The sequence below is a fragment of the Vanacampus margaritifer genome, chromosome 2 (assembly GCF_051991255.1).
Source record: "Vanacampus margaritifer isolate UIUO_Vmar chromosome 2, RoL_Vmar_1.0, whole genome shotgun sequence".
NCBI classification, from domain to species: Eukaryota; Metazoa; Chordata; class Actinopteri; order Syngnathiformes; family Syngnathidae; genus Vanacampus; species Vanacampus margaritifer.
The window spans coordinates 15,341,242-15,366,393 of NC_135433.1; the positions used below are offsets into that span (position 1 = coordinate 15,341,242).

The 25,152-nt window shown below is 42.9% G+C and overlaps 1 protein-coding gene and 4 non-coding genes across 6 annotated transcripts in view; 2 read left to right on the plus strand and 3 right to left on the minus strand.

The window, feature by feature from the left end:
• znf385c (zinc finger protein 385C) overlaps positions 1-25,152 on the plus strand; it is a 144,969-nt gene that overhangs the window by 107,081 nt on the left and 12,736 nt on the right. For both annotated transcript variants that reach the window (XM_077558790.1, XM_077558791.1), the window contains 2 exons: positions 3,181-3,291; positions 20,768-20,966. In XM_077558790.1, the coding sequence (XP_077414916.1) occupies positions 3,181-3,291; positions 20,768-20,966 (310 nt within the window). The remainder of the gene's footprint in view (positions 1-3,180; positions 3,292-20,767; positions 20,967-25,152) is intronic.
• Positions 13,870-13,941, minus strand: trnat-cgu (transfer RNA threonine (anticodon CGU)). Its single transcript has one exon. It is a non-coding gene; the product is annotated as a tRNA-Thr (tRNA).
• On the plus strand, positions 14,369-14,440 carry trnat-ugu (transfer RNA threonine (anticodon UGU)). The gene has a single exon. It is a non-coding gene; the product is annotated as a tRNA-Thr (tRNA).
• trnat-cgu (transfer RNA threonine (anticodon CGU)) lies at positions 14,944-15,015 on the minus strand. Its single transcript has one exon. It is a non-coding gene; the product is annotated as a tRNA-Thr (tRNA).
• On the minus strand, positions 17,766-17,837 carry trnat-ugu (transfer RNA threonine (anticodon UGU)). Its single transcript has one exon. It is a non-coding gene; the product is annotated as a tRNA-Thr (tRNA).

The following is a 25,152-nucleotide window of genomic DNA, read 5'->3' on the forward strand; positions in this document are numbered from 1 at the left end:
TGATGAGGAACATGTTGTCCTGGAGGTTCGTAACGGGGAGGGAGAGAGAGGAACAGCAGGGAGATAGATGCACCTGTCTCTACAGCTAAACACCCTCCCGATCATTCCTCCCTTCTGAGACCTCATCTCGGAGCAGGCTGGGCAGGACGTGGAGGTCTGTCTGTGGTGGGATGGAGAAGACAAAAGAGGCATTTAGAGCGGAGTAGGCTCAGGATGTCTGCGGATACACAATGGGAACATTCCTAAAACAAATATGGACCCACAAGCTGCCTGAGCTTTTGAACGTCGGACGTTGTTTTGTGGAAAACACTACTTCACCTTTATATTTTTATGCAGGATCGTGAGTGGTCGGCGGCAACAATGAATACACAGAGACTTGATATGCTTTGCTAGAATAACCGTGTCTTTTATTGCCCGCAAACAGCAATCAACACCTGCGCTATGCTAGAATGATTATCCCTTTCATTCCCCGCAAACAGCAACAGTCACAACTCGATTTGCTAGAATTTACCTTTTATTCCCCGCAAACAGAAATACTCACAACTTGCCTTGCTAGAATAACTGTGCCTTTTATTCCCCGCAAACAGCAATCAACATTTATACTGTGCTAGGATAATCGTACGTTTTATCCCCCGCAAACAGTAATCAACACCTGCGCTATGCTAGAATGATTATCCCTTTCATTCCCCGCAAACAGCAACAGTCACAACTCGATTTGCTAGAATTTACCTTTTATTCCCCGCAAACAGAAATACTCACAACTTGCTTTGCTAGAATAACTGTGTCTTTTATTCCCCGCAAACAGCAATCAACATTTATACTGTGCTAGAATAATGGTGTCTTTTATTCCCCGCAAACAGCAATCAATACACTACAACGTTAAGCAGCATAATATGATGATCATCAGCGCTTACATTGACACTAGACCGGAGAGCCTACGGTCCGGGTAGAACGAGTTGCAAAACGGCTGGGCAATCGTACGTGTTCCGCAGCTGACTCTGTCCGGACCATGTGCCGCTCCGTCTTTTAATTAGTTAGCGTGGGAAACCGGGCTAGCCAAGCCCTTTCTCAGACACTTTCAAAAGCATGTTTTGCAAAGCAGGGAAAATTGTAGTATGAACAAGGAAGAGTTCCCAGGCTGATCCCGCCCTTTATTTACAAATTGTTGGGCACCTGGATTCACACAACAGTTCAGGACAACAACATATCCTTATATAAGAGGTTACATGAAGACATATCAAACCATGTTTTTTTCCCCTTCAGACGTAGAAGAAGAAAGTCACTTTCAAAAGCCTGGTTTACATGGAGCCATGTATTCCGATTAGAATGAATCCGAACGGGCAAACGGAATGAAAACGCTCCATATAAACACCTCAATCGGAATGAAAAGACTGAATCCGAATGGAATTTCATTCGGAATCACAGGGGTGGTATATTCCTTTCGTCAATCCGAACGAGAGTCATGTATACACTTCAATTAGACCGGCGAGACTGCGTGCGGCAACGCGCAAATGCGTCATGATGTTGTCGTTTCTACCCACTAAAATGGCGGCGTCTCCCCAGAGCTTGTCTGTGAGGGGAAAACTTGTTCTTAAGTACTTTAAACATGTTTTTATCAAGATGTTGCTTCAATAAAAGTGTTAACACTATCACAACTACTGTGCTAAACAACAAATAAAGTCCATCTTGATCGATGTCCGTTGGAATTCAGCCAACAGTTCCATCATCAACTCATACAAGACTTCAACAAATCATTCTGCTAGAAACTGTTGTGTGGTAAACTCAAGATGAACAGAACCACATTCTCACAAGGGATTTTGGAGTTTTCTATCCATGTCAAGATTTTACGCAAGATCTGTTAACCTGTCCATCAAACAGAAGGTGCTTAGGGTCTGGGCCTTGCAAACCAATATCAAAGTTCTGAACCCTGGTCATGCCAACATATGTGGTTTGGAATTCAACGGAAGATTTATGGCCTTTTCAATCAACCTCATGATTTCACACGAGATTTTAGCAAATCTCAAAGTTGCTAATAGATGTCGTGACCAAGTGGTAAAGTAAACTGAGGATCATGTCAATGTTTTTCATTACCTAAACTTGTGTTGTTTGGAGTCCAACCCTTGACATGATTTCATACGAGACCTCAGCCGATATCTCCTGCAGCCAACAAGAATGTTGTCCAACTTGGGATGTGTCTTGTAAACTAAAGCTCATGGCGATGGGTCCTAATCCACTCTGTGTATTTGGATGAGCAAACCTGAGTTTGTGTGTTTTGGATTTTTTTTTTTTTCTCAATCCATGTTAAGATTTTACGTGAGACCTCAGCAAATCTCACCTTTTGCCAGTATACCTTGTGGATCAGTGGTCAGGCCTTGGTCTTGTAAACCAAAGCTGACAGGTCTGAACACCATCTGCGCCCTCGGAAATCAAAGTTCACCTTTTGTGGTTGGAAAATCAACCTGGCATTTTCATTTGACACAAGACGTCAGCAAACCTTGCTAGTGACCGTTGCGTTGTACAAGTGGTGAGGCGGAGGTCTTGTGAACTGTGGATCAGGTGTCCAAACCCTGTCAACTTGTATGGTTTAGAATTAAAATTAACTCATTCACTCTCAGCCATTTTCACAGAAGCAATCCCCTTCACTCCCGGCTGTTTTATTGGATTTTTGACAGATTTTGCAAGGCCCACAGAATATTGTGCTGTATTGCTATAAAATAAATGAAACCTACCAAAAGAAAGATTAAAGTCTCTTCTTTCATCAGAAAAAAAATATATTTCTATCTGTTTGCGTTTTGCAGCAATTAGCATTAAAATATAGCCAAGTTTCATCATCTATTTAGAATTCTGAGTTATTGAGGGTTTTTCAACATGGCCTGGTTCATTTCCTATGCTCTGCTACTACCTGCTGGCCGTTTGTCTACCATTTCTTCAACCATTCTTTGCAGTTGACAGGCTGCATCAAAGCCTTCTGTACGCTCTAGCATTAAAAAAAAAAAACATTTAAAAAACGTATAAATACGTCTTTGGGATTCCTAACAAAATATTTGAGAAGTCATTTCAGAGCAGACCTCAGCAACTCTCTCCTGTTACTGACTGGTATGGTGAATGTGGTTTTGTAGCCTTTCGACCAAGTTTTCAGGCCTCTCTTATATAGATAGTTGACTAGTTATTCTCTTTCAGATGGACCCCGTGCAGAAGGCGGTGATCAATCACACCTTTGGCGTCCCGCAGCCCCTTAAGAAGAAGCAGATCATCTCCTGCAATATTTGTCACCTGCGCTTTAACTCCACGGTATGGAAACGTTTTCTTTTGCTTGCATTTGCGGTGGGACAGCGAGAACAAATCAACATTTAACATGCAATAGCTGAACCTCCTTGCCTCAGGGAAGCACACTTGTTTGTCTTTTTGCTTCCAAAAAGTCCACAACCTGCACTGTGACTTCTTGTATATATAGAAATTCTGTGTGTGTGTGTTTTATCAGACCTTTGCTTTGTGTGTTGTTTTGGCACGAGGGATTAGACAGCAGGGAGAGCCTCCGTTTATCAGCCACAAGCAGAAACAATCAGCAGGCTCAGCAGGAAGCGTTCACACACACGCTTACACACACACAAACACACACAGTGAGTCACATGTCTCAGGTCGTTTCATGCATATGCACATAAACAAACTGGCAGACATCAGTGATAAAATCTTCAGAAGAGGAAGAAGGTGCAGCATTTTCTGCTGGTTCAACTCCCAAATCCCCCACATACCCTTGAAGAAGATAGTTAGCATTTTGAGGCTGTAAGTGTGTTGGACGCTGGTTCCAGGCCTAACAGATGCAATTAGATAGGAAAACCTCTTCCAATTGTAATATCAGCTACAACATTTAGGTGTATTCACGCCAATGGCCAAGTGGTGAGGCGTTTTCATAAACCATGATCTGTTTGTTCCACTTGATTTTTAAATTGAAGATCAAGGTTTCTACCCCGGTCTGTGACTTTGTCTGCACCTCTGTTGATGAACTTAATGCTAACCTCACCATCACGTGAAACCTTGCTCTATTTATTTTCCAGGTCTACTAGTCACTTATCATTATTGCAACAGTCTGGGACTGAGCAGTCAGTATGGTGGCGCCCAGGTTATCTGTCATGGAGAAGCCCAGGGCGCAAAATAGGTCGAAACCGAGGAGGTTGGAACCCTGGCGAGACACCTGGAAGGTGAATTCTGGGAGGATCATAGAGCCGTAACCCACAGCGAAGGTGGCAATGCACACCATGCCAATCTTAGCGTGGCCGTAGCCGTAAAGATCTTGATCGACATCCGAGGGAAGAGTCGGCGCACTGTGGACTTGTTCAGAATGGATCCGGAAGCCGCCGTGTCTAGTAGTAGTGAAAGTTCGACACCGTCTAGTTCCACCGTGCACCACTTGAATGGCATTGTGCTAGAGCCTACTGAATGGACGGTTGTTGTGGCTGAACTAGGCCGGGGGGTTGCAGGGGCCGGCGCAGAACGGCACACCCTGAAAAAGTGGTTCAGCTTACCACAGCGTTGGCACCGCTGCCCCGTGGCCGGGCAGCCAGGTGCTCGTGTGGGGTGAGATGGCGATCCCCAGTTCCCACATTGCTGCTGGGGTGTAGCGTCCCAGCGTCCCGCGACGTTCACCTCAAACTTGTCGGGGGAGGAAATGGCTCGGAGAGTGGAGCAGTCGGAGCTACTGTCTGTGCCAGCGTAGCGGGGCAAGAGGAGGGCGGGTGCGGAGCCGCTTGCTGCGATGTCAATTGAGCAGCCGACTCGAGCTGGAAAGCTAACTCCACTGCCTTCGACAGTGTCGTGTCGTTTGGTGACATAAACAGTTTTTCCCGCAGCTGGGTGCTGGTCGTGTGCTCTGCCAGTTGATCCCGAATCATTCCCTCCTCCAAAGATCCAAATTTGCACAGGCTAGCCAGGCCCCGGAGGTCGGCAACGTAGTGGTAGACAGACTCACCTGGCCGCTGTATGCGTTGGCGAAAGACACTGCGGCGTACTATAACGCTGTGTCGAGCAGCAAAATGTCCGGACAGCAAGTCCACACAGTCATCAAACTTCGGTGTGGGTCCAAGAGTTCAGAAAATCCGTTGTCAATCGCTGCCCAGGCTGTGGATTAGCATAGCCCTTAGCCTTGCTGGGGGTGGGAGGGTGTCTGGGGGTTTGGGGGCGGGGGTGCTGGGGGTGGGAGGGTGTCTGGGGGTTTGGGGGCCTGGGGGCAGCTGGGGCTGGATTGGGGTGGATGGGGGGCGGGGGGGTCGTGGGGGGAGCGGGGGCTGTGGACAGGTGGGGTGCCTGGCGGGCCTGCAGTGCCCCGTCCTGCTGCGTTGGGTTGGGGGCGCGGGCCGTGTTGGAGTGGGGGACGCGCCTGCTCCTGGGTGTGCTCTCCGGCCGGTGGCCCCTGCGGGGCCCAGGGGTCGTCCTTTGGCGCTGCCGCGGCCTAGGGGGCCCTGAGGTGTTGCGCTTGCTCTGTCCTGGCGGGGGTCGACGGCTCCCCTCTTTGGTGGAGATTTTCATGCACGCCGGGTCCACCACACCAGCATCTATCGAAACTCAGACACAATCTTCCTCAGGTCATTGAATCGGTGGAGGCTGGTGTCTGTGGATCTCACTCCGCTTCGTCTGTCCTTCCTTCCTTTCCTCAGTCTCTCCTTTGGTCTCTTGTGGTCTCCCTGATTTGTTGGAATTTAGATGTTTCTGGGGTTGGTGAAGGACTGGTTGGTGGCCTGGTGGGTGGTGTCTGGTTGGTGCTGGATTTCACTTTCCTTTCTTTTCTTTGGTCCTTCCTCGGGTCTCCTGACGGCCTCACAACTCTGGTTGGAAGTGTTCGGTTTAGGTGAACGGTATGGGATTTTTTAATAGGTTTTAGGTGAACTAATGAATACACACACAATCACACGCATGCACACACGCACATACACATACTCACCCACATACAAAAAAAAAAAAGAAGAGAGCAATGATGATGACATGTCAAATCGGTAAAATTACCGAATGAACAATACTGAGCTCTCCCCCAAAAAAAATTCTAAAAGAAAAAAGAAACTGCCACCTATGGTCATAACTGGGAGGCAGCTTCGAGGAATTTACGGCAAAATTTGTGAATGGATTGTGCATGCTTGGGCTTACGGTCTGCTTGCAGTGTTTTTTGGTTTTTTTTATAATTTGAAGATGCCAGCATTTGCACATAATTTTGTGCAAACCATATCACTACTTGAGTGATTTTTTTGATGACTACTTTTTATTTTTACTTGGGCTCCAGGTGGCGGAGTGGTACCGCCACTTGCCTACGGTGCAGGTTGGCATGGGTTTGTTCCCAGCCTGGGAGACCATGTTTTTATGCGTGAGTGTGTGGGGGAAAAAAACTTTTTACTTTTACTATTTTGAAGTAATGCTACTCTTACTCGAGTACAATTTTTGGCTACTCTACCCACCTATGGTCTTTGCATAGAATCTGTAAACTTGTAACCTTGCCAGCAAGATGAATTTTCACGGTATTTGTGAGTTCACAAACTCCCGAGAATACATCTTGTACTGCTCTCGCTGATACGTTTGCAGCCGACCTTTTTTTAGGTCGGACCAATCAGGCGTCGTTTAGACAATACGAAACCAACAAGCGCCGATGGCAGGAGCAAACGAACCTAACAGGCGAATGGATGCTGCAATTAATTATGTTCTTTCAGGTTTACTCACCGTTTCCTTGTTGAATTTGAACAACGAGAGGAGTTTTGTGCATTTTTATTTGGTAAAGATGTTCATGCTTCCACCCCTCCCTAAGACAAGATGGAAGGCGAGATGTTCATCCGTTGCCTTGATTGGTCTAAACAAAATGTGCAAAGATGCCGCAGCTCAGATCAGCTCAAAGTATTGTACAGCAAGTCCCGCCTTTTCCGAACGGGTCTGCCTAGTGAAGTACCAGATTGATAATGTAAAGAACTCCCTTGAGTCAATCACGATTATCAATCTGGCTGGCGAGGTTAGCATCGAGGCACCTTTCCAAAGAATTCTTAGTATTTGAACAACTTTTCCTCCAAGTACTTCTGGGTCATCTCACTCAGATAGAAAAGGAAAAAAAAAAACGAGAATCAATTTTTTTTTTCTAAAATTCTAAATAGACCGATGTTTACAGTACATCTCAAATGGATAGGTTGACATATTTTTTTATTTAAGGAACTATGATGATATATGACAGTTGTCCAAAGGTGATGAGGTGACTTTATAGCTATGATTCTGACGTTAGTTTCGTACAATGCATTAGTCCTCCCGGGCTTTTTAACATACATCTACAGTATTTGCATTTCGTTTGTTTTTGCTTCAGGACATAATCAGGCTGTGGTTATTTATAGCAACAAAGAGTGGCCATCAAAATAAAAACGCACGGTGCTTGTGAAATCAAGCCAAGTAGCATCACTTCATGTTTTGGCTGGAGACAATCAGTGTCAGTGTTTAGGGAGGAAGTGTCACTGGTTACGTGGAGACTCAGCTGGCGGCAGAATTGCTCGCATCCCTGCAATGTTTGAAGCCTTTTCACAGCACATTAGTCACAGCATGCTCGCCCGTGACAGCCACTTTATTTATAGGCCTCTTCATCATGCAAAGCATACGCGTTATTACATCCTACAAGCACTGCTGCTGCTGATGTTGCCGTTGAATTCCAAATTATTCAAATACTCAAATAGGGCTCTAATCCATGATCTTTTACTTATGAGTAGGGGTGCACTGAATACAATTTTCTAGCGGATCACCAATTTTTAAAAAGTCTGACCTGCCGATCCCGATTTGTACCGATCTTGATATTTTTTTTCATCACCAACAAAAGAAACATTCAATGTTACATTGAATAATACATGATGAATAAATAACATAATAATAAATAAATAAATATAATAATAATAATAATAATAGAAAAGCTTATTAGTCATCTCACAGCAAAAGAGAACAGTGGCTGACTTTTTTAGACCTCTGTGGCAGAAGATGATATCGATGGAGAAGATCTGTTATATTTTCAAGAGATGGCCAACCACCGATCATCCAAAATTAAGGAAATCGGGGCTGACACAGATCCCGGTTGATTGATCGGTGCACTCCTACTTATGAGATTGATGCAGGTCCACTGGTCCATTGTGCCTCTCAAAAACCGTCAAGAACTGCTGATGTGCACAAAATCACTCAAAAAGACTAAAAGCAAGCCATTGAATTACAAAATTTTCATAGGGACAAATGGGAAGGTCAAACACATGATCTTCAGTTTACCAAATCATCGCTTTACCACTTCAGCATTGCGCTTGTTGACAACAGGTGAATTAAAAAAAAAAATTTAAATTTAATTAAAATATTTGTGAAGTACTGCCTCATGCTGTCTGCCGAGGCTCCAAAACTTTAAAGACAAATCCAATGAACACGTACATTATCCAATTTGTGCGACCCACACCTTACCCATTGAGCAGTGCGCCCACTACTTTGAGCAAGTAGAGACCTGACGTCACATGATGATGCAACACAATATGCTGAACTCATTGATCCCACATCAAAGGTACAGATGGCAATAGAACCCTTGATCTTTGGTTTATAAGACTTAACACTTTCCCACTTGGTCACTGCACCTTTCACTTACCTCTAAGATTCTTTGAGGTCTCCCGTGACATTATGATCAGCTTACAAGTGACCCCAAAAAATTCCTAATCACTCTACCCACGAACAGCATTTTATTAGACCCACATATTACTACTCAACCACTGCCCTAAAAAGAGATTTGCATAGGTCTCTACATTGCGGACTTGAAATTCTTTCAAAGGTATAGATGGAGGTTGAAGCCACAACCTTCATTTCACAAGACAAACGCCTTACCACTCCGCCACTTGCCAGAGAGATGCACTTGAGGGGTGTGTCAAACCTATGGCCTTGGCTTTGCAAGACCTAAGCCTTTCTGTACTACCTCTCAACTGCACCTGTTCAAAGCAGTCAAAATTTGCTGAGGCCTTCCATAGTAATGGTCTCAAACTCGTGTTTTTTGGATTTACAAGAGCAATGGATGAGAACAAGCTTCTTCAATCCTGGTCCTCGAGAGCCAGAGTCCTGCAGGTTTAAGATGTTTCCGTCCTCCAACCCACCTGATTCTATAGAGATTGTTATTAGGCTTCTGCAGAGCTTGTAGATGAGCTGATTATAGGAACCCCGTGTTGGAGTTGAAGGATTATAATAAGTTTTGTAATCTTTTGTGTGTCCAAATAAATCAAAAATGAGATTCCGGTGAAAAGTCCCCTTGCAAGGATGGATTTATTACAGAGATCTCTGGTCACACAATTGAATACCACCAAAGCAGTGTCAATCCAAGAATGTGTGTCCCTCCCCCCAGGAGACATAGCCCTTTATTACAATCCGAGTTTGTACAAAAAACGCCTCTCTCCTCCCATCAAATACGAAAATCAGATTACATTCTCACAGTATGCTAGGTTGATCTTTCACTTTTAGACAAAACAGAATGTCAATATGCCAGCTTGCACTTTCTTAACTTTTAGACGAAACAGGTTCTCAGTATGCCAGCTTGCACTTTCTCAAAACAGAATCTCAGTATGTCAGATTGAACTTTCTCAAGCAGGACACTGAAAGGGAATTTAGACAAAACAAGAAAACAGATAGGTTAAGGTCGAGTTATATTGAGTTCAACGTTACTTCACCTGCTCTACACATCTATAACTAAATTCAAAATGGTTAAAATATAAAATAAAGAATTAAAAATGTTAACAATGTTAACAGAGTACAGAAAAATCTCAAATCTGCAGGACTGCGACACTCGAGGAAAGCCTGACTTAGATCTTGGTGACACAATTAAGGAATTATTGTCTGGAATTGCATTACATCATCATCCAAAGGCTTTAAAAAAGACAAACCTAGTGAACTCCAGCTTTTTACATATCATTTAAAGGGGGAAGTCCCGCACCATAGAGAGGAGTAACTTCAAAGTACTGTGTCATTAGAGGAGAGTGACGCAGGAAATGATCCATGTCTTACAAATCAACGTATCCACAGAACCATTTGCGCTCGCAACATATCTGAAAGCAGAGTGGAGCTAAAAACGATAAAAACAGGCGGACTGCTATGATAATAGTACTAAAAGGGTTTTAATACGTTACCACTTGAAGACATTTAATATTTTCAATTCGATGTTTTACTGTTTTTGAATTTACTTATAGGCATATCAATGTGATATAATCATGAGTGTTTAAAAAGAATACAGTGGAGTAATGATTTTGTGAACTTTAGTTTATCCTCTCACCCTCAAAGCTATTGAAGATAGGAATGTGCATGATGTTATTTAGAGCCTTTTGGCATTAGAGACTAAAAGTCTGGGGTTAGATCCTAATTGCATTTCTCCCCCAGTCAAGAAGGGGAACTGTATGTAAATGTCTGTTTACTAATAACATTACACATTTGGTCACTAGGAGATGACATGTCTGCCCTTTGTTCAATCAAGAGCCGGGGGGAGGAACCTTTTATCTTTTTTGTATAAATGAGTCGATGTTCATACAATTGACACACTCTTGGGGTCATCACGTTGCATTCAGATGTGGTGTCCTAACGTGTCTTTGGAAGCTTTTAAATAAATCCTTGCAAGGAACCTTGTTCATCAGATCTCGGATACAATGATTTTGAACACGCAAAGATTACACTTAAAATAGTAATCATACAATTCCTTCACACTGCATGTGCCCCAGTAAGAGCATTGAGTCAAGACTAAAACAAAAAGCTATCCAAACAATCTCCTAGTCATTAAACACCATTCAGAGGTAGAGATGGGGTATGAAGTCATGATCTTCACCTCACAAGAGCAACACCATAACACTTGGTCAATGTCGCTGTGACCTGGAGGTGAAATTTGCTGAGGTATCCGCTGACATTATAAGGATAAAGGATAAAGTGATCAGCTAGCAACCAAAAACAGCAGTTGCATTCCAAACCACTCCAATTTATTCAATGTGACTGAAAGAGGATGAACCCACTGTCATCAGTTTACTGGACCCGCACATTACTACTTTGCCACTGTACCTGCCCCAATAAGAGAATCAAAGAACTATGTCAAGACTCAATGAAAGCAAACTGAACAACAACCTCCAAGTCATCATACATTATAGGTAGAGATGGGGTTTGAACCCATTATCTTTGGTTTACAAGAGTGGCACCTTACCACTTGTTACCTGGATGTGAGAGTCACTGAGGTTTCCCGTGACATAACGCTCGCAAAGCACCAGAAATAGTTGAACTCCAAATTGCTCAAAAGGATGAACCCACAGTCATCAGTTTACTGGACCCACACATTACTACTTCACCATTGCATCTACCCCAATAAGAGGATTGTGGAACTATGTCAAGACTCAATGAAAGCAAACCAAACAATCTCCAATTCATTACATTTGGATCAAAGGTACAGACTGTGACTCAACTCATGATCTTCGATTTACAAGATCGACACCTTTGCACTTGTCCACTGCAACTGTCAGCAAAGCTCGTATTTTTGCTTAATTTTCATGAGGTCTATGTGATATGCCCACGGTTTTGTCATGTTTGGTTTCTGTTTTTGGTCGGATCATTCTGTCACGACCGTGGTTCTCCTGCCTCCCTGCATTTGGGTCCTCCACCCCCAGCAGTGACAGAATGATCCAACCAAAAACAGAAACCAAGCATGACAAAACCGTGGGCATATCACATAGACCTCATGAAAATTAAGCAAAAATACGAGCTTTGCTGACAGTTGCAGTGGACAAGTGGAAAGGTGTCGGTCTTGTAAATCGAAGATCATGAGTTGAGTCACAGTCTGTACCTTTGATCGAGGTTTTAAAAATGTGTTTGTCTAACCCAAGTGCTTTACTTTACCAGACATAAACAGCACTACTTCTCAACTGCACTCTTTCTAAGACAAGGTTTTTTGTTGAGGTATTCCATAACGATGCTTGGAAACAGAAATCTGCTTTTGGATTTTAAATGGTAAATACGGGTCAAATTCATGTTATTTTTGGGTTTACAAGAACAATGCCTTAGAGACAGTGACGGCCGAGAAGCCCTGGATACAGAGGGCAGTTAGAGGCGTGCTGCCACGCGGAGTGGACTTAAACGTTTGACTCCGCCCACGCGGATTTTATTTAAAAAAAAAGATTTTTTTTCAACAAAATTTGCAGATTTAATGATGCACCGTCTTATGACGTAAAGTTATTACTTTAAAACACATTATGGAGAAAAATAATAATAATAATCGAAAAATACAAACACAGCCCTCCGTCAGTCGGGGCAGAGCTAACTAAACCGTTTGACGAAAGAGGCCAAAGTGCAGTAATACATGTCCCCAGCACAAAGCGCATCCCGGGACGGTTGAGGTTATTATTTGAGTTTCGGTCAGTTTTTAATTTTCGTTCAATAAAGTGTTCAAACAATACTATAAGCGTGATGCCATAAGATGGCACAAAATGCCGCCAGGGCAATAGTTTAACAAAAAAGAAAGAAAGAAGAAGGCGCTTTGAGGTCGAAAATCCATGTTGGTGGAGCCAAACGTTTCAGTTCACGCCTCAAAGTGCCCTCTGCATCCATCTTACTCGTGATGGATAATGGTCATTCAAATGAGGGGAAGCTCATTTTTTACGCCTCAGACAGATCATCCAATCATCACGCAGTAGCCGAATGTCTGTGCCGGCGCACTGTTCCATAACCCACAGAGACGCTGAGCATCCAATGGGCGGGTAAAAGCCCAGCATTTATCCATTGACCGTCCAGTTTTGCGCAGTGGAACAACAACCCATTCTACGAAGCAGCGTCCGACTGTGTACATAAATAAATGAATATGGATGAATGAGAAGGAAGTCGTGCCAAGTATATTTGTGATAAATAGCTGATTAAGAACAAAAAATGACGGTATTTTAGTGCATTCATTGTATTGTACACACATCAGTGCGTATTTCCTCATTTTATCTTTTTCAGGGGTGGGGAATTTTAGGGGAAGCTGAGCTACCCTTGCAGTCTTAGAGTAATCACCACTGCTTAGAGCATAGGTTTCAAACTCAGGTCCTCGAGGGTCTCCCTCCTCCAACACACCTGAAACACACGATCGTTATCAGGTTTCTGCAGAGCTTGCGAATGAGGTGATTCTTTAAATCAGGCGTGTTAGAGAAACCTCTAAAACATGCAGTACTATGGCCCTTGAGGACCAGAGCTTAAGACATACTCTCTAGAACTTGGTGACAGAATCAAAGAAGCTCAAACTTTGTCAACAGCATTGGAACGTACAGAGGGGGTTTGAACACATGATCTTCGGTTTACGAGACCGACGCCTTACCACTTGGCCACTGGACCTGCTACACTGGGGTAAGGCTCACTGGGGTTTCCCGTGACATTATGATAAGCTTGGATAGCAAAAACCAGCTAACTTCCAAATTGCTCCAACTTAGTCAATGGGACAGAAAGACAATCAGTTTAGTGGACGGACACATTGCTACGTTACCATTGCACTTGCCCCAATTAGAGCATCAATGAACTTTATCAAGACTCAATGCAAACAAACCTAACAGAGTCCAACTCATTACACATCTTTTAAATGTACAGAAGGGTTTTAAACCCATGATATTTGGTTTATAACACTGACAGGTTACCACTTTGCCACTGGACCCTTTTAGGTGAGATTTGCTGAAGTTTCTCGTGACATTATGATCAGTTTGCAAAAAGTTTGCTCCAATACAACAGGACAGTAAGAGGATATAACCATCATCATCAGTTTACTGGAACCACACATTTCTACTACCCCAAAAGTACATCAAGGATCTATGTCTAGACTCAAAAGAGACAAACATGACAAGCTAAAAGCAATGACACAACATTGCAAGGTACAGATGGGGGTTGAACCCATGATCTTTGGTTTACGAGACCAACGCCTTACCACTTGGCCACTGCACCTGTTAACTGGGTGTGAGACTTCCTGAGGATTTCCGTTACATTATGATCAGCTTGCAGAAGTGTTGTTGAATTCCGAATCACTCTAACGTGACAGAAAGAGGATAAATCAACGGTCATCAGTTTACTGCAGTGATTCTCTACCCTGGTCCTCAGGGCACACTATGCAGCCTGTTTTCCATGTCTCCCTATTCCCAATGCAGGTGATTCCATTGACAGCTCATCAGGGAGCTCTGGAGAAGTCTGATAAAGATCCTCACCTGTGTTGAAATCAGGAGACTTGAAAAAAAGGCTGGATAATGTACCTCAACTGATGACAGTGGATTCCTCCACTTTCTGTCACGTTTGAGTGATTTGGAATTCAACTCCACTTTTGCAAGCTGATCATAATGTCACAGAAAACCTCAGCGAGTCTCACATCCACTTAAAAGGTGCAGTGGCCAAGTGGTAAGGCGTTGGTCTTGTAAACCAAAGATCATGGGTTCAACCCCCATCTGTACCTTGCAATGGTGTGTAACTACTTTCAGCTTGTCATGTTTGTCTCTATTGATTCTAGACATAGATCCTTGATGTACTTTTTGGGGCAGTAGAAATGTGTGGTTTTCTGGACCCACAGATTACTACTTCACCACTGCACCTGCCCCAATCAGAGGATTGAGGAGCTACATCAAGACTCAATTAAAGCAAACCAAACAATATCCAAATAATTATACATTTTTCGACCTACTCGCTAGAACAGGGATGGCGAGATTCGGTCCTCAAGGGCCGGAGTCCTGCAGGTCTTGGATATTTCCCTTCTTTAACACAGCTGATTCAGGATCAGCTCATCAGCAAGCTATGCATAAGCCTGACAACCATCCTGTTAATTGGAATCAGCTGTAGTTCGAGTAGGGAAACCTCTAAAACCTGCAGGACTTCGGCCTTCGAGGACCGCAGTTCTTGGTGACAGAATCAAAGAATTATGCCAGCAAACCTAACAATGTCAAACTCTGCGAAATCATCTGAAGGTACAGATGGGGTTTGAACCCATGATCTTCAGTTTACGAGACTGACGCCTTACCGCTTGGCCACTGTACCTGCTGGTAGCAAGTGAGATTCACTGAGGTTACACTTGATGTTATGATCAGCTTGCACAAAAATCAGTTGAATTCCAAATTGCTCCAACTAATACAACAGGACAAAAAGAGGATAATAATAAAAATAAAAATAATAATAATAATTTCCAATGCACTTTACATTTCAAAAAAATCTCAAAGTGCTACAGAGCAAGGTTAAAACGACATATACCCACCGTCATCAATTTATTAAACCCATACACTAGTACTGCCCCAAATAGTACATCAAGGAACTATGTCGAGACTCAATAAAGTCAAACACAACTAGCCATTACACATAATTAAAACATACAGATGAGTGTTGAACCCATTATCTTCAGTTTACAAGGCCTACGCCCTACTACATGGCCACTGTACCTGTTACTTGTAGGTGGGATTCACTGACGGTTCCCGTGAAATGCTCAACTTACAAAGAAATTCCAAATCCCTCTAACCTATTTAACGTGACAGAAAGAAGATGAATCCACAGTGATCAGTTTACTGGACCCATACATTACTACTTCCCCTATGCACTTGCCCCAATAAGTGGATCGAGGAACTATGTCAAGACGCAATGAAAGAAAACTGAGCAATCACTCAAAGGTACAGATAGGGATCTTTGGTTTACAAAACCAGTGCCTTACCGCTTTTCCATTGCACTTGTCAGCAGACCTTACATTTTCATGAGGTCTCACGGGATATCATGAACAGGGTTTAATGGGGGTGGAACCCATTAGCTTCACTTTAGCACCACTTTTCAACTGTGCCTGTTCCAAGCAGTTTTTTTGTTGGTCTTCCAAAACGACGCTTGGAAACACAAATCAGCTTTTAGATTCAAAATTTAAGGTAAGCATAGGGTCAAATGAATGTTTTTGGGGGTTTACTACAAGAACAATGCCTTAGAGCAATGATCTCAAACTCAGGTCCTCAAGGGTCTCAGTTCTACATGTTTTGGAGGTATCCCTCCTCCAACACACCTGAATCAAGTGATGAGGATCGCTATCAGGTTTCTGCAGAGCTTGCTGATGAGCTGATTATAGGAATCGCGTGTTGGAGTACAGAAACATCTCAAACCTGCAGGACTGACTTAGATCTTGGTGACACAATTAAGGAATTTGTGTCTGGACTTGCATTACCATCATCATCCAAAGTCTTTAAAAAGACAAACCTAGTGAACTCCAGCTCTTTACATATCATTCAAAGGGGGACGTCCCGCACCATAGAGAGTGATCCTTTGAATGAGGGATGTTAAAAAACGGAAACCTGAAACATGCAGGACTGCGGCCCTTGAGGACCAGAGTTTAACACCTGCTCCTAAGAATTTGCTTACAGAATCAAGGAATTATGCCAAGACCCTCAGCCAACAAACCTAATGAGCTCCAAATGTTATAAGTGGGACCTCAAAATGCATTCACGAATGTACACGGCACGTCCGAGAGTGTTCACACTCTTACTGGAAATGAGCAGCGCCTCGTCTCAACGACCGTGATGCTTGCAGTAGTATAGAACCGTGTGTGAATTTTTGTTATTTGCTAAGTAGAAATAGAAAATAAACATCTTTGCATATACAGAACATCAGCGTGAATTGTGTGTTGGAATCCCATTGTTAACCTATAATTGGGTAAATTGAACCCCTATTCCATTGTAGATCATATCATACAAAGACTGATTTACATGAGGTATTTTACTTGTTTATGCAGTAAATTAACTAAACAGATATGGTGCTCCTAGATACGACAGAGAGAACTGCAGGAAGTGAGAAGTAAGGAAGGTGAGATTCACTGACTTTTCCTGTGATATGATCAGCTTGCAAGACCAATAACAGTATTATCATGAATTTCAAATTGATCCAACTTACTTAATAGGACAGAAAGAGGATGAACCCACAGTCATCAGTTTAGTGCAGTGTTTCTCAACTCTGGTCCTCGAGGCACACTATCTAGCCTGTTTTCTATGGCTATGTTTACACTGCAGGTCTTAATTCTCAATTCCGATTTGTTGGTGAAATCCGATTTTTTTTTAGTTAGCGTCCACTTTTGGTTGGATCTTGATGAAATGATGCAGTGAGAGAGTTGTCATTGGTGCAGACTTCAATGGACATGTTGGTGCAGGAAACAGCGGTGTTGAGGAGGTAATGGGCAGGTTTGGTATCCAGGAGAGGAACGCAGAAGGACAGATGGTGGTTGAATTTGCAAAAAGAATGGAAATTGTTTCTTCCAGAAGAGGCAGGAACATAGGGTGACCTACAAGAGTGGAGGTAGGAGTACACAGGTAGACTACATCTTGTGTAGATGGTGTCATCTGAAGGAAATCTGTGACTGCAAAATAGGGGTAGGTAAGAGTTTAGCCAGACAGCATAGGATGGTAGTGTGTAGGATGATTCTGGTGGTGAAGACAAAGAAAGCAAAGGCAGAGGAATTGAGTCGTTCAGACTGACATAAAAAAAAGTCAGATCCAGGTCGCATTTGGGCAGAAATATCCGATCTGGCTCGCATTTGCCTGCAGTGTGAACATAGCCTATGTCTCCCTATTCTACACGCAGGTGAGGATTGTTATCACTTATCAGGGTTCTTCAGAGTTTGCTGATGAGCTGCCATTGGAATCAGGGTTGAGAAAAAATGGCTTAGTGGACCTACACATTACTACTGCACCTGCCTCAATTAGGGCATTGAGGAATGACATCAGGCTTCAAGGACCAAACAACCAAAGTGCAAGTCATTATACATCATTGTAAGGTACAGATAGGGGTTGAACCCATGATCTTCGGTTTACAAGACCAACACCTTACCACTTGGCCACTACACCTGTCTGCTGAAGGTGAGATTCACTGAGGTTTCCTGAGAAATTATGATCAGTTTGCAAAGTAACAGGTGCAGCAGTTAAATTCCAAATCACTCTAAAGCAGTGGTGCTCAAGTCCGGTCCTCGAGTGCTCCTATCCAGCCTGTTTCCCACGTTTCCCTCCTGCAGTGCAGCTGAATCTAATGATCAGCTAATCAGCAAGCTTTGCAGAAGCCTGATAACAATCCTGATCATGAATCAGGTGTGTCAGTGGAGAGAAACATGTAAAACAGGCTGGATAGGGGCTCTCGAGGACCGAACTTGGCCACCCCTGCTCTAAAGCCTGGTACACACATAAGGATAATCTCAACACAGCTCCCCACACACATAAAAATTCTATTCCACTACCAGTCAAGAATCCAGTCCTCTGAGGGAAAGCTCTCGCGTAATCACATGTGACTTCACATACACAGACGACCACTCACTTCTGGGTATGGTTGCCAAATGTTTCCGAAGAGGACTGGAGACGGGAGCATTATAAGGTATTAATGGCTACAAGGAAATAATTGTTTTGGTTTTCCTGCCACCTGGGGAACCCACGTTTATACAAAAATGACATTGGATAGAGGCCACTTACTGCCCGAAAACAGCTGGGATAGCCTCCAGCACTCCCGTAACCTGAGTGAAGACAATGGATATTTTGACGTGACCAGAAACTCTCCTGGCACTATTTTGCCATGGAAAGCTCTGGTCAATTGTCGGACTGAGTCATCTACCGGGCTTTTTATTTTGCTTGGCCACGGGCGATTGGCTGCTATCGCAGAGGTGGGCATCGAGGGCCGCAGTCCTGAAGGTTTTGCGTGTTGCCCTTCTCCAACACAGCTGATATATGATCAGCTCATCAGCAAGCTATATACATAAGCCTGATAACGATCTTGTTGATTGGAATCAGCTTGTGTTGGAAGTGAGAAACCTACAAAACCTGCAGGACTCCGGCCCTCAAGGACCGAGATTGCCCACCTCTGTGCTATCGGCATTACCAGCCTAACCATAACTCTCAGAGCATATAAACTGTTGTAAGAAAAAAAAGAAGGCCAAATCAGGATTAAACAACTTGACTACATGCTTGCAGGGTAAGCACTTTAACCACAAGACCACAAGGTAGAACATGTTCACTGGCGCAGAATTTGTACTTGTGTAGTTCTCATGTGATTCAAGCAAGTTCAGAAAATGGATGGATGCACATCGGGTAGGATATTCATTTGTTTTATTTACCGGCGCTTCCTCGTTGGTCATGTCAGCGAGCTTCTTTGATTGGCTACGCTCCGTTTACGTCACACTCTGCGGAATGAACTCGCCCGGTACACGGGAGACCTCGGTTTCCGCCGCGCACATGAAAAATGTCGTCGTAAATATTGAACTCGTTCATTATTTAAGATTGTCGGCCCCAACTGGTTTTGGACCTTATTATCGGGACAAATGCACTCTTAACACATTTCACACATAAGGATAGTCTTATAAGACAATCTTATAAGAATTTCCTGGCGTTTGACATCCTTGGTCGGGAAGGGGCAAAATCGTGTCAAAAACAGCCCGATTGTCTTTATGTGTGTTTTACTCAACGGGAAAGAAAGGGGATGAAGCCACCGTCATCAGTTTAGTGGACCAACACATTACTACGTTACCATTGCACCTGTCCCAATTAGAGCATTGAGGAACTTTGTCAAAGCAAACCGAACGCATTTCAAATCATTACACATCGTTCAGAAGTACAGATGAGGTTTGAACCCATGATCTTCAGTTTACATGACAAATGATTTATCACTTGGTCACTGTACCCATTACTTGCTGATGTGTGACGTGATATCATGACCAGGGTATAACAAAAATCAGGTGTGTCGAACGCAAGTAGTCAACATTTCTTGAGGTCTTCCATAATGATGCTAGAAAAGAAATCAGCTTTTGGATCTAAATTTCCCAAAGGTAAAAAAATCATGTTTTGGGGATTTGCAAGAACACCTTAGGACTTGGTCATAGCATGTCAAGGACACTCAAAAGACAACACCCAATAAGCTCCAGGTCATTACACATCGTTCAAGGTATAGATGGGGTTTGAACTTGCGATTGATGATCAATTGAAATATAATCGCGATTTGGTAAAACGTGATTACGTTCTAATCGCAAAAGCTGCAATTTAAGTGGTTATCAAAACCCGGAGCAGAAGGTCAGGCATGTCACCACTTGAACAAAAGCCCGGCACTATATACTGCGGAGGTATGCTTTGCTCTCCAATTAAGCCACGATTAAACCAGTCCAGTGTGTCATTTATGTGAAAATAAAGTTAGAAAATCAAATCCAAATGATTATATTAAATTAAATAGAATTTGGATTCAAATAACAATTGAAAAATGCTCACTTAAAAAAAAAAATTGGAATAATGATGAATGACGAATTTGCAGTAATAAAAAAAATACAATTAAAAATATATATTTTTTTAAATATACATTTCATCCTACATTTAAAAAATATATCAACAAATCCCATATACTGTAACATGTGTACACTACCTTATACTGTAGTGTTTATTCTCACAATGCACCTTGTCCAGTGTACTTCAGAGTGTGTGTGTGTGTGTGTGCGTGTGCATGCGCGGCATCAGCATGTGCGGCGTGTGTATCTGGCATTGAGAGGCGGCCCTCTCACTGTGCACATTGATAGGCTCTAGTTGTGCGCTCTTGTTGCGTATTTCACATGCAATTATACCTCTGGCCTCCCGGCGAGCTGCCACCGTTATCAGGCGGGAACAGACTGCCGTTCACAATGCTCAATTTTTTGACATGGCCCGCACATCCAGGCCTCTTGCTTCTTTTGCCCGGAAAGATATTACATCGATTAAAATTCTCCCATCTTCGCTAAGCTGTTTTCTCTCTTTCTCTCTCTCTGACTGTGCCACAGAACCAGGCAGAGGCTCACTACAAGGGCCACAAGCACACACGCAAGCTCAAAGCCATCGAGACGCAGAAGAACAGGCAGCGGCGGGCGGGTGAGGCCTCGTCTAATAGGAGGGAGCGAGACAGAGCGCGGGACAAAACCAAGACGTCGGAAGTTGTAGTACCGCCCCCTGTCGTGGAACCCATCTTAAAGGAGGGAACAAGTACGTATGAAGTGTCTGGAGTGATGGAGATGTATATGTATATCGCCTGTTTGAGGAAAAGGTGCCTAACTTGTCCAACATCCAACATATTGACATTTCTCTCACCAAGAGTCACTGGCTAATCGTCATCATCTACTCCAAAATTGTGCTAATCTCAAATCCAAAGCGAGCAATGCCACCATCTACAGGGATGTGTTTACAAGCCTCAATTTCGCAGACAAGCGAGGCGAGACCCTCTTCCACGCTTACATGTGAAAAAACGTTTAGACAAATGTATACGTCGATGGGAGTGAACGGTTGGATTCCTGTTGTTGAATATAAACATCCACGGCAGTGAATTAATCAATAGTTTAAACTGTCAATACAGTTGACCCCTGCTTACTCGCGGTTCAGCACCCGCATGTTTACACTTTTTTTTTTATTAATTTTAATTTTTTTAATCGTTTTGTGCTTGTTTTCCCACTTACTGATGGGATTTTTTTCCCCATTTCCCCGTTGTTAGTGAAAAACGTATTTACTGTATTTATCAGCGGTTTTTGAAGAATTTTTATTGCTTGTAAAAAAAACAACTTTCCCCTCCCCACGGTGCTCATGGCCGTCAATTAAACATTGGGCGACTGTTTACCACAAATTATTATCCCAAACACTTTCTTATCATTTCAAACTGCTCTTACAACATTCCCCTTAAAAATGAATGGCTTACATATAGGGTTGTCAGTTTAACACATTAATTAGATCCCACAGCCAAGTCATTTGGCTTTTCTACATAGTAAATACTCAAAGGGCAGCCCAGCAGCTGGATTAGTCTCACCATTTATTTGCAAATGAGGCAATAACTGTCTCCAAGTGTTTTAGTGAGTTTTGGATTAACATCCAAACACACGTCACTTCCTACCTGCGCCACTAGTCAAAAGCAGGGTGACAACAGACATGCGAGTGCGACACACGAGAATGAGGCAATCTTACTTGGACCTTTGAACGGAAATTTTGATTTATATTAAGAACAAAAATGGGACTATTAACAAGAACGCAGATGTGCCTTGTGTAAATAAATATTGTTCCGTAATATCCTAGAATTCTAATACAGTACTTTATTTCAGGACCTTTAGCAGATATGACTTGATATGAATCGATGAATTTGATTAATTAATTACAAATCATGTAATTAATTAGATTACTTTTTTAAATCACCTGACAGCACTACTTACATGTTATTTTATTTTAATGGAAAGGGGGGGGGGGGGGTCATCCTGAAATACGCTCTGAAGTCTGTGCACTTCACTGAGAGAGTGTGACTGTTCGGAGAGGCAAAGTGTCCTCCGCTCCCATCGATTTCCAAACGCAACGCACCAATAACACACACTGTTAGCAAGACAACTGCTTATGTTTTGTTTACAATTCAGCTCAGTAGTAATCAACTCGCTGGCCTACACAGCTAGCTAATGTCAACGTTAGCCAGCCTAGCAACCACCACCTTAAGAAAAGCCCCAGACCTAGCGCCACTAAACCGCAAACTTCCCAAAATGTATTTAATTTAATTCCCTCACATTTCATCAAAACATTGTCTAACGTTTTCGTTTTTTCTCAACTCGCTAGCCCACACAGCTAGCTAATGTCAACGTTAGCCAGCCTAGCAACCACCACCTTAAGAAAAGCCCCAGACCTAGCGCCACTAAACCGCAAACTTCCCAAAATGTATTTAATTGAATTCCCTCACATTTCATCAAAACATTGTCTGATGTTTTCGGTTTTTCTTTTTATAGCTAAATAAGGTGCTGGTCTAGGTAGCGTCCGAGTCGGGCCTGAACGATTTGCACCCTCTGTTGCTCGGTTCAAGATATAACTGGTTCTCGCTGATCAAGTGGAAACATCAGAGAGGAAATGTTGTGAAGGTAAAAGAGCAGGCAGAAGTCTCCTTGAGGAAGGGCAAGGTGGACAAGATAACACTCTGAAGTTAATATTTGGGGCGCACTGGGAGAAACAAATGGAGGCTGAATTAAAAGATGGAGTTGATGGAGAAGCAAAGCGCCAGAGAGGAAGTTGATAAGATGGTTGTTATGCTCTTATGACGACGATAATTGCATGATTGGCCCGACGTGAAATTGAAATGCGGCCGCGCGAGCCACTGCCAGCCTGTAATGAACACCAGAAGCCAATAACGCACCTGCTCCTCTAAACAACTCCAAATCACAGACGTCATCGGCTGGCCTTATCATCCAAGTGACGTTACCTGCTAATTGCCGACAGACTGAGATTTTTCGCATTTGGACGCCATGTCCACATAAATCACTTAATTTCTCTTTGTCGTTAAATCCCTAATGTTGGCAGGAAAAAAACTTCTCCTGTGTTGTTGCTTTTCATTTGGCCTGTCAGCAACTTCAAAGGAAAATAGCTGATGATGTCCCAAAAAATGTCCCAAAACCAGGCATTGCAGAGATTGCACATCTGGCCAAAATTGTTTTGAACACATTTATACTGTCAAAGTTTAATTAAAAGTAAAATAATAATAATAATAATAATAATAATAATAATATAAATAATATTATTACCTAAAAAAATTTGGGGAAAAATGTAAAATGGGGAAAAATATGTTTTTAGGTTAGGATGTTAACTTTTTACATTTAGATTTTATTATTAAAATGTAATCTGAAACTGTTGTGTGAGCACGTGCAACATTGACCAATAAAATGGCCCGATTCTTCCGAATGGTCATCATGTAAGTCACTTGATGCTAGGTATTAGTCCTGGGGGCAGAATTGCTATATAGTTGGTTATGTAATACTGTAAAACAAAACAAAACAAAACATCTAATTGTCAATCTCGATCCATGCAAGTATTGGTCTCAATCTACCGGTCAAAATCGCAGTCTTGACTCAGTCTGGGTCCGGACTCAATGTTGCTAGTCACAGGTCGAATGAAGCCGTCGTCAATGTTTAAAATCTATAGATGGAGACTGACATGCGCTCAAATGATTCAAGTCTTCATGTCACCATTTAAGAGGAGCCATCAAAAACGACAAAGTGTTGGCAGGCGAGTGAGTGACGACGGGGGAGGGCAGGACGGAGGCGTTCCCCGCGGAGACGGCGAACCCGCGTTGATGATGACAAGCATCAATCACAGTCGTCTTTGATTGACTCATGGCAGGAAGTCCGCTAATGATGATTTCATCGTAAGCTTCTTGTCACCTCCACGGATCGTTAACTGTTTTCACTGTAAAACAGTGTGCCTTTTAATTGAACTGTTCAAGCATGGATTCATTTTTTAGTTGCTTTAGAGAAAAAAAAAGGAAACACAACATTGATCCGAAGATCCATGAACGTGCGGCGAGTGGTTGCACTCCTGCGAGGCCCCGCGAGCGCTTGCCAATCGTCTGCTCTTCACGCTGACAGTTTGCCAATCTGGCCGCCGTGTCTGCGACCCATCGCCGAGCCCTGGGATGCGCTGGCACTCATAAAAGATTCTGTTTATTTAGCAGCACCAACACTTCCCACGGATTTTTCGCTTGCGGCTGACCATTTCTTTCACCATCGATTGATATGAAACTTTATCAGTCAGTGACGAGACTAACAAGTTCAAACAGTGTTCTGCATCCTTAAGGAGACTTAAGATTTGAGTTGAAAAGACATCTTCCGTAACACAGAATCAGCGTACATGATGCCGCTATTAACACTTGGCAAGACTGCATGAAAAGGCTTTTGTTGGTAAACCACACCTTCATCTGATGAAGTACTTAAGATCAGTCTTTTGGGGCAATGATTCCCAATCAGGGTGCCATTAAAACATATTATCAGGGGTGTCATGAAAAAGTATCTAATTTCACGCACTTTGTCTGAAAATGATCATTTAATGGCAAATATCTGTTCGTCTATCTATTTCAGTGACGTTTCGTGACAGGCAGAACAACGAAATGCTCTTCCACAAGATGGAAGATGGCACAGTCAAGATGTGTATCCACCTCTTGCCATTAATATAACAGAATAAGGCCCAGATTTTACACAGTGTTTTAAATATGTGAGTGAACTGAGACAATGCCATCATTATTTCAGTACTCGTACTCTTTATGACATTTTGGTGGTATGCCATGAGATGTTTCTGTCAAATGTCTGCCTTTGCTCAGTAAAGATTGGGAAATACTATTTTGGGGTTCTTGGCATTGTCTCTGACTCTGATATAGTGGATTTGGGAT